Source organism: Sphaeroforma arctica (assembly GCF_001186125.1).
Source record: "Sphaeroforma arctica JP610 unplaced genomic scaffold supercont1.106, whole genome shotgun sequence".
Lineage (NCBI taxonomy): Eukaryota > Ichthyosporea > Ichthyophonida > Sphaeroforma > Sphaeroforma arctica.
Window position 1 is genome coordinate 136724 of NW_014040452.1, and position 13518 is coordinate 150241.

The following is a 13518-nucleotide window of genomic DNA, read 5'->3' on the forward strand; positions in this document are numbered from 1 at the left end:
GTTGTTGTTGTGTGTTGTGTGTGTGTGTGTGTGTGTGTGTGTGTGTGTGTGTGTGTGTGTGTGTGTATGTCTGTGTGTGTGTGTGTGTGTGTGTGTGTGTCGCTGTGTGTGTGTGTGCGTGTCTACACACGTGTTATTTTGTGTGTGTCTATATGTGGTCGTGTGCGTTCATGTGCGAGTATGTGTGTTTATGTGTGCGTACGTCTGTCTGTCTGTGTGTCTTTAGGTGCGAGTGTCCATGTGTATGTGTCCTCGTGAATGTTTTTTCATGATAGTGTGTGTGTGTAGATGTATGTTTGTTTTGTGTCTTCGTGATCGCATATGTGGGTGAGGTGGGTTATAGTTTGTATGCCTAAGGCCACCATGCGAGTGGTAAGAATAACAAGTAGATGCAAATATAAGCAACTTTTGACATGCTGGAGCACTATTCGTTCGTCCGTTTAGTACATCGTACAATGTCCCTTACCCAGATGTTCCAGCTGCGAGGGAGTCTTTCTTTTGAAACTGCTGAAACCTAAATCCAGCGTAATACCCCGTGCTTGACTCTGTGGATTGTTATCGAACGATGCGGTCGAAGCGACTGTGCTCAGGACCTTGCATAGCGACGTCTTTCCACTGTCCACATGACCCAGCACTCCTACATTGATATTCAACATCTTATTGTTGAAGATCGCCAACCGTAGAATTTAAATACAATGCCTCCTTGTCAACTATGTCACTCTCTAGCGAGAGAGTTCTCTAGAGAGACAACGTATGTATCTATATATAGGGGGGGGGAGTCCGAAAGAATGACAAATCACTCAAATAGTCAAATTGCCAATATGTATGTAAATATTCATGACCCTCCTGTCTACTAAATATAGTAGAGCTAGAGAGAGAGAGAGAGAGAAAAGAAATGAAGATATCTATTGCTGAACGAGTGAACGGACTAAACGTCTGAAGGAGTTAACACTGTTTATACTCATATTTCTATCTATAAAAGAAAATATATAGTTTTGGCGGATTAGTTCACTTGTTGCTCTGGACTCCTGGAGTCCTGGACTCCTGGCGAGTCCTGGGACCTGAAACTCTGAAAGTCTGAAACTGGAGTCTGGAGTTTGGGGAGTGGGGTCGTGGGGACTGGGGACTGGGGAGTCTGGACTCTGGGCCCCTGGGGGGAGACTGGACTTCACAAAAGAGTTCACCGTTCCACTGTTTCACACTCTCTTCACTCTCGTCTCTTTGACTCTTTGTGTCGCTTGCTTGTGTGACTCTTCACAGTTCAAATAATATGTTTTGTTCTTTTTTTAGGAGGCTATGTATGTTATGTTAAATCATAGCCCAGAGTTTATTCAGTTGGCATGGATAAATATGTTCACGTCGCCATTATGAAAAATTGTATAAATATTTATTTAAATATTAGCGATTAGTACGATAGACATAGCTCCGCAGTCCGCATGTGTCACGCACTCAAGAAGACAATGATGCGGTCAGACAAAACCTGAACAACGGATAGAACTGGCAGTCCGCAATGGCACATCTCAGCTGTCACGATTTGTACGGTATGTATTGAAACATAATTGGCTAACTTGACATACCGTGTTTGTGTATTGACAGTGGAATAGTTCTCATTGCCAAGCTATTACCACACCCTCTCGGCCGATATAGTAAATTTGAATACTTTACTGAGTCGCTCAAGCTGTCTATACTGAATTCAGGTCCCGGTGATCCGGACGAGTACATACCGCCCGAAAACCTGGCAATGGTGTCTACTGGAATATACAGAGCTGCCCTGGCGAAAAAAAAGAATTTTGCATACCTGCGGCGTCTGGGCTTGCGTTCAATACTGACTCTTTTCCAGGTGACGTCCTCCTAGCATGCCTATACGTGTACCTATATTTGTATATATATATATGTATATATAATAATAATAAATACATATATATATATATATATATATATATATAGTCTGTGTTGTGTTGTGTGTGTGTGTGTATATATATTATATTATATATATATATAATATATTATGTATATATATATATATATATTTATAATATTATGTATATATATGTGTGTGTGTGTATGTTTTCCTATATATATTAGACTTGCCTCGTTTACGATAGTCTACCAATACAATTTTTACATCAACTTTTGGACTTGCAGGAGGATTATCCTGCAGCCAATCTAGAATATATGAAGGAAAACAACATCAAACTTCTGCAATTTGGGGTGCCGGGAAATAAAGAACCATTTGTTGACATTCCCTCCGACGTTATCAGAGTATGTGTACAGATTTGCATGCGACCGTGGCACTTCCGCCGAGCTGTATGAATCGAACACTACTCCTCTGTGTGTTGATATCGAGGTCCGCCTATATCCTCTAAATCTCATTGCGTGATAGGCTTGCATTGCTTGCCGGGCTATCACGTGCTGAATTTTGATCTACGGTACTTATACGACTGTTTCGTGAGTAAATCGATGATACGTGCGTATGTGATAAAAATAGTATGAATGTGTATTTGTATCGACTTCGTCGACGCTCGCATTATATATACTTGCGTAACTGACTGATTTCCTTGATCACGTGACTACTGATCTTGAGGTCGCATGATTTGATAGGAAATCAATATTCGAATGTGTGAGCAACTGTCACTCAGATTCATGCATATGCCATCGTCGTCGCTGACTTGGCAAATGTGAGAGGTTGACAAATGCTCTCGATCCAAAATATTACTTCCTTGTACTTTCATTCGCTGCTATTAAATTCCACGGCCTAATTGCAGATTTTACTCCCACAAAGGATGCCCTATCTGCGCTACTGGACGTCCGCAACCATCCTATCTTAATCCACTGCAATAAGGGAAAGCACAGGACTGGTTGTCTAGTAGGATGCTTAAGAAAGCTGCAATCTTGGAGTCACACGTAAGATTACTTGTTCGGAAATTGCATGGCCGCGTTAAAGTGCATTCAATACTCCTGAACTAGTTCTGATCTTTATTCAGTGATATGGTAGGCTACCGCCGAGATTTGTTCAAAAGATGACACCTTTAACGTCCATCCACTCCCCCGACATATAACATCACCATTATTGTCGCATTTCAATTCGGACAGGTCTATATGCGATGAATACCGTCGATTTTCTTACCCAAAATCCAGAACTTTAGACCAGCAGTTCATCGAACTCTTCGATATATCTGGGATTCCATTCGATAAGCGTTACAAACCTGCCTGGCTTCAGTAGACGGGCAAGAAAATTCAGTGCAAATGAATGCCTTTGAAAATTTTATGTAGATTGATAGCACGAACAAAATATCGCCAAACAATGCGTATATTTGATATAAAAAACTAAAGAGCCGACAACGATTTTAGCATGTCTAGGTACAACAAATGCCGCATCACAACTCCAAACTTGAACAGTACATTGCGTAACCTAATTTTTATGTATGTAATTGAGATCTTGCCTTGTGTGTTCACTATTCCGCTGTCTTGATGCAAATATTTATGCACAATTCGTACAGTGCGCATGAGCCGATATAGTTATTTCATCATCCCTACACTATTGTGAAGCCGGTGCCATCTCGGGCGCCGTTTCGAGATTTATCGTTTTTGCCGCTTTTGTTGTTTTTGTCCTTTTCACGCCGTCTAATTCTGCTCGTGCCTCCTCCAGTTCACGTTTTAAACGCCTAAACTCATTATTCATTTCCCTCTCGAGGAAAGCGAAAGTTTCATCTCGTCCCTTTTCTTTCGCTACCCTTAGCACTGACCTCCCAAACTACAATCAACAGTATTGGATTTATAAGTAAGCAACAGAGGCAGTATGTTACGTGACCAGCACGGCAAAGTCAAAATCCCTTTCTACTAGCAGAATAATTGAAACATGCATCGCAAAGCGTAAAATCTGCCCCGCATTATAAAACGACTGACATACCGTATCCCTGTGCTCTATGTCTGCGCCTTGGCTAAGAAGTGCCTCACACACGTCTGTATGTCCGTTCTCTCCTGCCAACATCAATGCTGTGTATTTGCTCTCCTATCAGGATACAACGCGACAGTTTCAATTATTGAAGAATCCAAAAACGGCCGATATCGGTGCAAGATCAATCCAACCGTAACATTTTTAGCAATTTGCAAATTGAGACGCTACTTCCGGATGTAATCCCATTCAGTTTTATCAGATTGCGGAAAAATGTTATCTACCTGAACGCTGCCATGATAATTCACCAAACTAGCCGGCCCTGGAATACCTCAAAAATTGACATACCCCGCAAGCATCATTCACATCCGCGCCCCTTTCTATGAGAAGCTCTGTGACTCTCGCATGGCCATGTACAGCTGCAGCTTTCAATGCCGTATTTCCTAGCTGTAAACCGCGTGGAGATTAGCTATTCAGAGACTATCGCGTACAGTGCCACCGCTTTCGATAGCACGGTGTACCATGATATGTATTTCGATCAAAACCAAGGCACTGTATGAATGAAACCAGATACGACCGATGTGCATCAACAGTATTTCGATGGGCGAATCACATGTACAATCTTGAAGCCGACCACGAGAGGCAGTAAATCAGCTGAGCAGACAATAATATACCGAATTCTAGGAGATACAAATTACATAACACTCTTGGCACGTACCGCTGTTCCCTTGTTGACATCCAACCCTAGCTTTAACAACAATTGGCAGATTCCTCTATGTCCTCTTTTTGCAGCACAGATCAAGGGAGTGGCCTCGTATGAATTCTCTGCACTGGCATTGGCACCACCGCTCAAAAGTAGCTCGCATATGTCATAGCGTCCATATTCTGTCGCAACAAGCAGTGGTGTATCTCCATCCTATGTAGTAGCGACCGCATGTGAGCAAATCATATACATACTCAGTTAAATGATTCGTGAGTGAGCGATTATGTTTATCACGGTTTTCAAAAAAAAACTTAGACAAAGTCGTCAAGGAGACCCTTTTTGTTTTCAATGCATCAGTCGCGTCAAGAGAACTCTTTTTCTTATCAAGGCACGACGGAATAAAATATGATAAATAGAGTACCGTCCACGTGACGTGGTAAACAGGCGATGGTGTGGCACCAGTCCATACTCCATACGCCCACATTTGACTGGAGGCAAACTGATGCACGAACCAAAACAATCCGAAAAGACTGAAAGAACATACCGCGCTTGCTAAATTGGCGTCTGCACCTGACTCTAATAAGAGACTACAGGCCTCCAGCTGTCCATACTTTGCGGCGCAAAGAAGCAGTGACTCCCCTTTCTAATGCGTCGCCAGAGTTCGAAGGTGAAATGTGAGAAACAAAGAAGCGGTTGGCCGTGCGAATAGTACAACAGAAGCTATGACTCTATATTTTTATGCATCGCCGAATTCGAAGGAACAGTGTGAGAAAAAACCAACATTTCGAATACCCGTGCGACTAGCGCTTGCGCGATCCGAGCGGGTGCGTGACGTACAACTTAGTCTCAAGTGCATATAACAATTCAAAGTAGCGCGCGTCCCGGACAATTAAAATACCTTGTTCACCTTGTTTGACACGGCCTCATTCCTCTTCACCTTCCGCCTGATGCACTCCAAATCCCCCGTTTTAACTGCACTGAACACCGACATCGCTTCGATATGAAATGACAGCAAATCGAGGACACTAGCCAGTATTCATAATATTATCGAAAAGTCGATAGCAGGATATAATCGCAAATTACATACCGAGAGAGAAATGCCGCGTAAAATTGCATGCTTATGACGTGTTATTTTGACATTTTTTACATATGGTGGACAGCAGTAAAAACCAGGTCAATCCCAGGGACCACATACTGAGGGTCACAACATTTTTTCTAATCACCTAAAATCGATTTTGAGAGCAGTTTTGGGCTCTGCGCAACCTATAGATCAATAATATTCGGCTAAATTTTTGGTGCAAACCTTTGAAGAAGAAGAAATTTGTTCAGCCAAAATGTCGTTTCACAATCCGGGGGCTTTTGGAACGATGTAATGGCTGTAACACGCGATCCCAACGGTGAAAACCTAAAAACTCGACGGCTATGACCTCCATTCCTCAAGGCCTTTCGACCCCAATGTCTAAGTCAAAATTTCATAGGTTAGAAATTTTTTATCATATATATGCAATGCCGAAAAAGTCCTTTTTACCTAGTGTAAACATTTGGGCCGGGCAAAAGTACATTTTACCTAATATAAACATAGGGCCACCACATCTCCAGAAATGTCGTTTTTGGAAACTCAGTTTTTGGAAACTCATCGGTTTTGGCATTATCATGATCTGGCAAAAGCAACCATTCATTTTGGAGAAAAAAAATGAACGGCTAGTTTAGAGGTGAAAATCAGGATGAGCGACCTTGTAATTACTGCTGTGCACCATAGCCTTCTAAGTTAGACATTTTTCATCTTTTTACAAAAATACATGTTTTTTCGAATATGCCAGGAGCGTATGTATTATATGTCTATTATTCATAAAAAATATCATAAATAGCCTTCTTCATTTATATTTTAGACAAAACAATATTTATTAGGCCCGGTCTCATCCCCGAAAAAAAGTGGAATTTCACTTTTTCAGGCCAAATAGATTTCTCTTTTTTTTTTCTCTTTTTGGGAAATGTTTAGAAATAGAAAATGATATTTTTAGAAATAAACTGAAATTTCATTTATGTACTTATCCTGATCGAAAAAGAAGTTGGCAGGCGAATGAAATGTGAAATGAAATACGAAATGAGGCTAAACACAATCTGATTGGTGAATTTAGTATTTACGCGTCAATATTCAAACTTTGTGAACGAGATAGAACATAGCCTCCTAAATTGCACATTTTACTTCGTAATTTTACGGGTGAGACAGGAAGTATGAAATACTAGGAATGAAATTATTTAGTAAAATTTCATTTTTCATTTTTCATTTCACTTGAGCCCGATCAGACCGGGCCGTATATTTTTTTTGCTTTTTGTGTTGTTGTTTTATTAACGCCCGAGCCCGTGTCCAAAACCGCATCCGGTCCATTCGCAAAGGTAGGGTCGATATTTATGGGCCCACGTAAGGCGACTATGGATCAAGTACCGAAATATTAATCGTGTACACCGCAAAAAATATCTTTACCGATACTTCAGTAAAATAAATGTCAGTTTTCGGTACACAATCTACACCTATCACCTGAAATAGAATACAACGCCTCAGACTAGAGAGAGCCAATGTGCTGTTAAACCTGTGAAGGCTGTGAGCGTGAATTCGTGGATCCAATACTTCTGGATATTGAAGAAGAAAAATCGTTTCATACAGCCTTCTGAAAATTGGACATCAGAAGGCTATGTTTCATAGCCTAAAATTATACAAGAAGAAGAATAGAAGGCTATGTAAAATATGATCGGTTGGTTTGCACGCGATGTTGAATTTGGGTTTGTCCCGTTCTGTTGTAAATTTCAGGTCCAAAGGATTTTGTCCTGTTCTGTGATATATTAACCGCAACTTGTTTTTTAGAACGTAAATTCAAAACAAAATCACTCGGTTCATATAAATACATAGGAATACTAGGGCTCGGGTGTTAATAATTATATAGTGACGGGTGTCGTATAGACAGTCCTTTCAGTCCCCATCGGAGACATGTTTTATAATAAAATTAAGTCCCAGAACCCAGAGAGTATGGTTATTGGAGTGAATCAAGAAACCTAAAAACAATTTAGACGGCTGTGTTTTGCTTATTAGCCATCTTGTATCTAGGGGGGACATGATGTTGGTTGAGAATGATCCGCCAAGCGACAACAAAACGTCAAATCCAAGCATGGATATCGGGTAGGCAGTAGGTAGTGTTATGCTGGTATATATCGAATATGTCTTGCGTGCCTTGGTGTTTGAAAGTGGATAGAATAAGAAATCACTCCTTGTGGGGACACGCTACGGCCGGAAATTTATCGATATCGTTTCGAGGTTCCCCCCAGTTGCAAGACAATTTATCATTACCTGGGCTCTAATTGCTATTGCTCAGTTTATACTGTTATATCATACATATTGTGTCACGAGAATTACATTTAGCTGGTTTCAAGACGATGGACTATCCCAAGTGAGATGCATATACAGTCGATAGTATTTTATTGCCGTTGTGCGAACGTTACGCTCGCATTAACAATATTGATGTGCGCATACAAGTCATGATGTTTAAAAGCGGGGTTGATCAGGAATATGGATTCGATTGTCCTCACGCACTACTATTCGTGTAGTATTCACACATGTAAGTCTGCGGAGTACATGAGTGATTATATATATATATATATATATTTGTGTGTGTGTGTGTTTTTTTTTGTGCGTGTACACGTGTGTGTATGTGTACACGTGTGTGTGTGTGTACACGTGTGTGTGTGTGTGTGTGGTGGGTGGGTGTTTGTGGCTGGGTTTGTGTCTGTGTCTGTGTCTGTGTCTGTGTTTGTGTTTGTGTTTGTGTTTGTGTCTGTGTCTGTGTCTGTGTTTGTATTTGTGTTTGTGTTTGTGTTTGTGTCTGTTGTATGTTGTGTGGTGTATATATGTATGTATGTATACATATGTATGTATGTGTACGTATGTTTGCATGTATTTATGCATTGGCGCGTATTTCGAGAACAATTTATCGACTTGCGCATATATACCCGTGGATGTATTTGATGTCATGGATTGATTGTTTTCCCTCAGATGTATAACAATGTAACTTATATTTACGTGTTACGTATGCAAATGTTACAAGTTGGTTCTATTCGTATTGTACAAACGATACAAACGATGCACTCTTTTATCTCCGCCTGCATGTGTTAGTTGACGAATACCGGTTCATACTTTTGATTTTGTTCAGAGATACGTTAGAGAGCATCACTCCCGGTGGCTGAGGTTTTTTATGTAATGCGCTGAGTACGATTTATATCATATTTTCACACTTGATATTTATTTCTAAGATCAATAGCCAGAACCCGGGATGTTCGTCATGTCCTTTTATTCGCAGATAGTAAATCAGATTTCAATGTTAATCATTTTGTATTCTAGAGCTATACTTTATCATTACACGTGCTTGGTTTATTGTTCAGTCCCCCGTAATGTACACATCTCCATGTATATTATAGGCCATACACCCACACTATTTTCGATTATTTGATGGCGGAACTCGTTTCTGATCTATGTCTGGCTTACAGTGCCGTCTCGCAGGCCGAGTACGCTGATAGTTCACTTGCAGAAACTATCCCTGTGGGCAAGTACGAGGCCGTTTTGAAAGATGTCATGAAGGAATTCGATATGCCTGGTAAGATCTCGGGAATATTCATCTGCAGTTGGAATAAAAAGTGTTCGAACGTAATTCGAATTATATGCGAGCGCACGTGCTTTTAGGGCTGCTTAGAATTTACAGGTATCGGGTAGTTTGTATCGTACAGAATACGCCGCTATATGTAGTCTGGCAAGTGCCTGTGTGCGTGAATTGAGTTGAATTTCTTCGCTCGCACTTGCGCATGAATACTGCTGACCACAATCAGTAGATTTCGAGTTGCAGCTACACGCAAAAACTTCGAAATTATATCTCGTTACGAACTTCTCATAACTGAGGTACGATATTCTAGTATGCACTTGCCTGTGCGAGACGTAGAGAATTCTCATATGTTGATTAAGATATCATCGGCGGGGGTTTTCTCGAAGAATTTAATTTAGGACTTCCATTTTCCGCTATTCATTGTAACAGAGAACATACTGCTGCTTCGATACGAAGGCGAACAGCATCTCCCGTACATATCAAATCTGATAACGAAAGATCTCTCGGAACCATATTCCGTCTATACTTATAGATATTTCGTTGCCACCTGGCCTCAATATTCTCTGCGGGTATGGTCGTTTCTCTTATCTAGCTAACTGTCAAGTTTGTATCAATATGCTTAATTATAAGATGGCGTTGATCCTGTACCTCAATTATATACGCATATACAGCTTAATGCGTGCATTCCCCGCTGTGCCACATTCTTGCGTTATAGATGCACGTACAATGTACTCAGCGCACACAGGCTTTCTCGAATTTGGACAATATACGATCCACGATAGTGTCATCTGCCAATTCTCATTACATGCCGTTGCTCTAGTATTGTCTAAAAACGATTTCCCGATATCTCTTTACAGTTGATGGATAAAGATGAATGCATTGGCTGTATCGTTGCTAAATTAGAGTATCATAAAAGTGCATACAGAGGATACATCGCCATGTTGGCTGTGGATAAAAGGTTTCGCGGCCGGAAATACGGAACCGCGCTGGTTGTGGCAATTATCCGTTTGATGCAGTTGAGCATGTGCGATGAGGTATGTTGTGATCGACGTGTAAATTGGTATGAAGTATGTGGGGAGTTATTACGTATGATTTAAAGCGGCAAGAATTTTCATCAAAGTTGATAACTTCAGACCATCGTTAAATGTGTGCATACCACAGCAAAAAATATGTGGTTTCCGCGTGTCATGAATTAAATTAGAGCTTTTCCATGACAGTCTATATTGACGAATTTCGTACGTACGATGAGAAGCTAGCGGGCCGGGTGATATACCGACGCCGTGCTCTACATGTTGGCGTTTTTTTCGAAATCATTTTTTGCGTTATCGCACTACCCAGAGAAACTCTTGTTCTGTGAATACATCAACGTATTAGAAAGGTTCATAAAGTCCTGCGCTGCGGGGTTTACGAGGAATCTTGCATATGTGATTAACGAGCCTGTTTGGCTTCATGACATTGAATTCGATTGGTCCGCTGAGACTATACTATGGCTCATCGATTTATATCTTGTAGGTTATATAATCATTAATGTGTAGATCCTCGAATATTGTCACTTGTTGTCATACTAAATATACTATAGATAGTATGTATAATGAAAGTATTTGTTGTTCTAATTCCCAATCCCAATAGGTGGTGCTTGAAACAGAAGCCAGCAATAGTGGTGCGCTTCGACTATACTCCCAATTAGGCTTTGTCAAGCACAAACGGCTCAATGGGTATTACTTGAATGGTGTAGATGCCTTCCGGTTAAAATTATGGTTGAGGTAGCTGAGTGCATTGGTCAATAGTGAAAGTGGGAGCACCACCGGGCTTTTGCGTCGCCAATATGTCGAAGTTGCATTTCATCATGCCGCAAGACTTCAAAATAATGTCAGTCCAGCTTATCTGTTTGTACCAAAACAGAGGTCCCAATTCATTTACAGCGATCAAACATGCCCATCAAATTATATCAATCCTGATCGGTCAACCTCAAGTCTTCATAGTAGTAAGAATGAAGGAACAGAGTAATACTACAAATGATTACGGATAAAAAGCCATTGTAACAGTGTTCTCAGTAACGTTGCAATCATCTGAACATAAGATCCATACATCAAATCAGCAGTCCGACTCTGTGGCGAGAAGTTTGTTCGCCGTTATCACTCTCCTGGACCCCCGAACAATTTAGGTGTTACATGCCTGTGAAAGCCTGAGTGAAATATCGTGTTGGGGAAGTTAGCACGTCTGTCAATACAACCACGGATGCTCATCCAAACACGATCTAGAAGTGTATCACAAACTGTATTCGTATATTTAGACATATTACACATATAGCTTTGCAACAGTCATAGAAAACCTCGATACAGGACAAGGCTTAAGTGCATTCTAAGACTAGTCGTTTCCATAGTACTCTCGAGTATTCTGCAAGCAACCCATATATTTCAAAGTAGAATGTTACCTGTGAAAGGCTTATTATTGTCGTGCTGTGCCGGGGGTGCCATAATAGGGTGATTGTTCAACGGCCGACCACCATCTACTTGCAAGGATGTACCAGTAATGAAAGCAGACCCTTCACCGAGCAGCAAACTGCGGCACTGACCAGACAAATTTTAGTAATTGAATATACCAAATGAGATCATCGCCCTAGTGCTATATGGTGTTTCAGTAAGCGGATGCTTACCTCACCCTCTGGCTTACGAGGAATACACGAGTAGCCCAGAATGCTCGTTTTGGACAAGGAGGAGAGGTTTTAAGTAAGCACCGGAACCAATATGTCAGCATCTCAGCATCTCGGCAATTGCACAATATATGTGTACAATATAGTGAACGCATGACTACCTTGCACTATGTATCAAATACGGGACAGATATAGAGTTTACGTACGCATTCAAACGGAAGACAATGTTACAGCAAAGCTCATAATTGTGCAGAGTTCGGTGCCGAGATCGTATGTAATAGTCGAGCAAAAGGTTTCCATGGACGAAACAAACCAAGTGTACATAGACAGAATAATCGTATCGTAGAAGCACACGATTAAGTTCAAAATCACTTGGTAGCGTTAGTTGTGAAAGTGACAATACAATTGATATGTAAATTAACCATTCGGATGCTACCTTACGATAACAAGGCAGAAAGCAAGACAACATATATATAACTAATGCAGTACACATTGACGCATATATTCTGTATGAAATCACTTCAGTTAAAATATATGCACATCAACATTATTTCCTACCTCGGATTCAGTTCCCAAGCGATTAACAGGCAAAGTACCTCCAAGTTTTGGTATCATATTTTTCATGTGAGGATCTGAGTACGCGTCAAACCCACTCGAGGCAATCCATCCTGGAGCGACAGCGTTCACACGATACCCATATTTGGCCCATTCCACAGCAGCAGTTTGCGTTAAATTCACCTTGCCTATTCTAGCGGCCCCACTGTGACCCATACCTGAATGAAACGGCAGATAGAGTTCGACAAGGCGAAATGCGTACTTTATATCAATCGACGTCGGACAGATACCGCACATGGATGTTCTTGTGGATATCGTATAAAAGACTAACGAGGAAACAAGGTGGAAAATGAATGCTCACAGACACCAGGAAATAAATATAATTACCTGGCCAGCCACCTACATGTCGACAACGATATTCACAATCGAACATCCTTCGTTCGATATGAGGTCCCGATCAATACTCTGAGTCAGCAGTTCTCTACGTACCGTCAATTTACAATAATATGATCAAACAGTTATGTCTATGTCCGCTATACCGCTAGATATGTAATAATATCGCTGCGCACTAGCAGAGCGTCGGACGAGACACTTTTTTGAATTAACGCCATTAGATTGTAGTCTCGAGCAGCGACTGACTTCACACGAAAGCGCTAAGTATAAAATTTGAGTTAACTAAACAGACTGAAAGGATTGAAATTCAAAAGAAAATACCTGGAAAAAAGAAAGCCACCCGTGAGATTGCTGCTTATCACCGTTTCGAAACCCTGTCATGTGTGGTGATATCAAGAAGTTCATCAACGGTACAGAAAGGAGAAATATTTGGGTATCGAGTACTCATACAAATTTTGAGCCAAAAAATTGGTTGCAAAGTATTGAGTTTTTGAAGTTTCACTTTTAGATATATATCAAGATATCGCATTTGTATGATTATGTATACAAATCTCGGTACATGACTAAAAATACATTTGTGACATTATAAATGCAAATCTATATAACAGATATAACTCTCACACACAAATATCTTGTGAATTCATAGAAACATAGATACATACAATACATAAAT

The 13518-nt window shown here is 40.7% G+C and overlaps 5 protein-coding genes across 5 annotated transcripts; 2 read left to right on the forward strand and 3 right to left on the reverse strand.

Annotated features, from left to right (window-relative positions):
• Positions 1–440: 440 nt before the first annotated feature.
• On the reverse strand, positions 441–770 carry SARC_02393 (hypothetical protein; the record flags this gene model as incomplete). The annotated part of the gene is made up of 1 exon (XM_014303870.1): positions 441–770. Exon 1 carries the CDS (start codon positions 654–656, stop codon positions 441–443), a length of 216 nt encoding a protein of 71 aa, XP_014159345.1. The 5' UTR covers positions 657–770.
• A 573-nt stretch (positions 771–1343) lies between these two features.
• Positions 1344–3357, forward strand: SARC_02394 (hypothetical protein). The gene is made up of 5 exons (XM_014303871.1): positions 1344–1541; positions 1698–1840; positions 2146–2262; positions 2783–2904; positions 3094–3357. Exons 1-5 carry the CDS (start codon positions 1511–1513, stop codon positions 3221–3223), a joined length of 543 nt encoding a protein of 180 aa, XP_014159346.1. The 5' UTR covers positions 1344–1510; the 3' UTR covers positions 3224–3357.
• A 49-nt stretch (positions 3358–3406) lies between these two features.
• SARC_02395 (hypothetical protein) lies at positions 3407–5592 on the reverse strand. Its single transcript, XM_014303872.1, has 6 exons — positions 5497–5592; positions 5143–5241; positions 4614–4811; positions 4244–4342; positions 3911–4012; positions 3407–3754 (listed from the first exon to the last, which is right to left on the reverse strand). Exons 1-6 carry the CDS (start codon positions 5587–5589, stop codon positions 3539–3541), a joined length of 807 nt encoding a protein of 268 aa, XP_014159347.1. The 5' UTR covers positions 5590–5592; the 3' UTR covers positions 3407–3538.
• Positions 5593–7644: 2052 nt separating this feature from the next.
• SARC_02396 (hypothetical protein) lies at positions 7645–11498 on the forward strand. Its single transcript, XM_014303873.1, has 5 exons — positions 7645–7773; positions 9135–9241; positions 9674–9813; positions 10102–10278; positions 10874–11498. The coding sequence occupies exons 1-5, from the start codon at positions 7709–7711 to the stop codon at positions 11009–11011; spliced, it is 627 nt and encodes a 208-aa protein (XP_014159348.1). The 5' UTR covers positions 7645–7708; the 3' UTR covers positions 11012–11498.
• Positions 11499–11661: 163 nt separating this feature from the next.
• SARC_02397 (hypothetical protein) lies at positions 11662–13185 on the reverse strand (the record flags this gene model as incomplete). The annotated part of the gene is made up of 4 exons (XM_014303874.1): positions 13167–13185; positions 12840–12933; positions 12456–12670; positions 11662–11814 (listed from the first exon to the last, which is right to left on the reverse strand). Exons 2-4 carry the CDS (start codon positions 12883–12885, stop codon positions 11662–11664), a joined length of 414 nt encoding a protein of 137 aa, XP_014159349.1. The 5' UTR covers positions 12886–12933; positions 13167–13185.
• Between the last annotated feature and the right edge of the window lie 333 nt (positions 13186–13518).

What these genes read in the sequence shown, in the direction of transcription:
- SARC_02394 (XM_014303871.1), top strand. Translation starts at nt 1,511, where the DNA reads ATGGCACATCTCAGCTGTCACGATTTGTACG. An exon ending in CAGCTGTCACGATTTGTACG is followed by an intron (nt 1,542 to 1,697) that starts GTATGTATTGAA and finishes TACTGAATTCAG; the next exon opens with GTCCCGGTGATCCGGACGAG. An exon ending in CTGCAATCTTGGAGTCACAC is followed by an intron (nt 2,905 to 3,093) that starts GTAAGATTACTT and finishes CAATTCGGACAG; the next exon opens with GTCTATATGCGATGAATACC.
- SARC_02395 (XM_014303872.1), bottom strand. Translation starts at nt 5,589, where the DNA reads ATGTCGGTGTTCAGTGCAGTTAAAACGGGGGATTTGGAGTGCATCAGG. An exon ending in ATGTGAATGATGCTTGCGGG is followed by an intron (nt 4,013 to 4,243) that starts GTATGTCAATTT and finishes GTATCCTGATAG; the next exon opens with GAGAGCAAATACACAGCATT. An exon ending in ACATAGAGCACAGGGATACG is followed by an intron (nt 3,755 to 3,910) that starts GTATGTCAGTCG and finishes TGTTGATTGTAG; the next exon opens with TTTGGGAGGTCAGTGCTAAG.
- SARC_02396 (XM_014303873.1), top strand. Translation starts at nt 7,709, where the DNA reads ATGATGTTGGTTGAGAATGATCCGCCAAGCGACAACAAAACGTCAAAT. An exon ending in GAAGGAATTCGATATGCCTG is followed by an intron (nt 9,242 to 9,673) that starts GTAAGATCTCGG and finishes TCATTGTAACAG; the next exon opens with AGAACATACTGCTGCTTCGA. An exon ending in AGTTGAGCATGTGCGATGAG is followed by an intron (nt 10,279 to 10,873) that starts GTATGTTGTGAT and finishes CAATCCCAATAG; the next exon opens with GTGGTGCTTGAAACAGAAGC.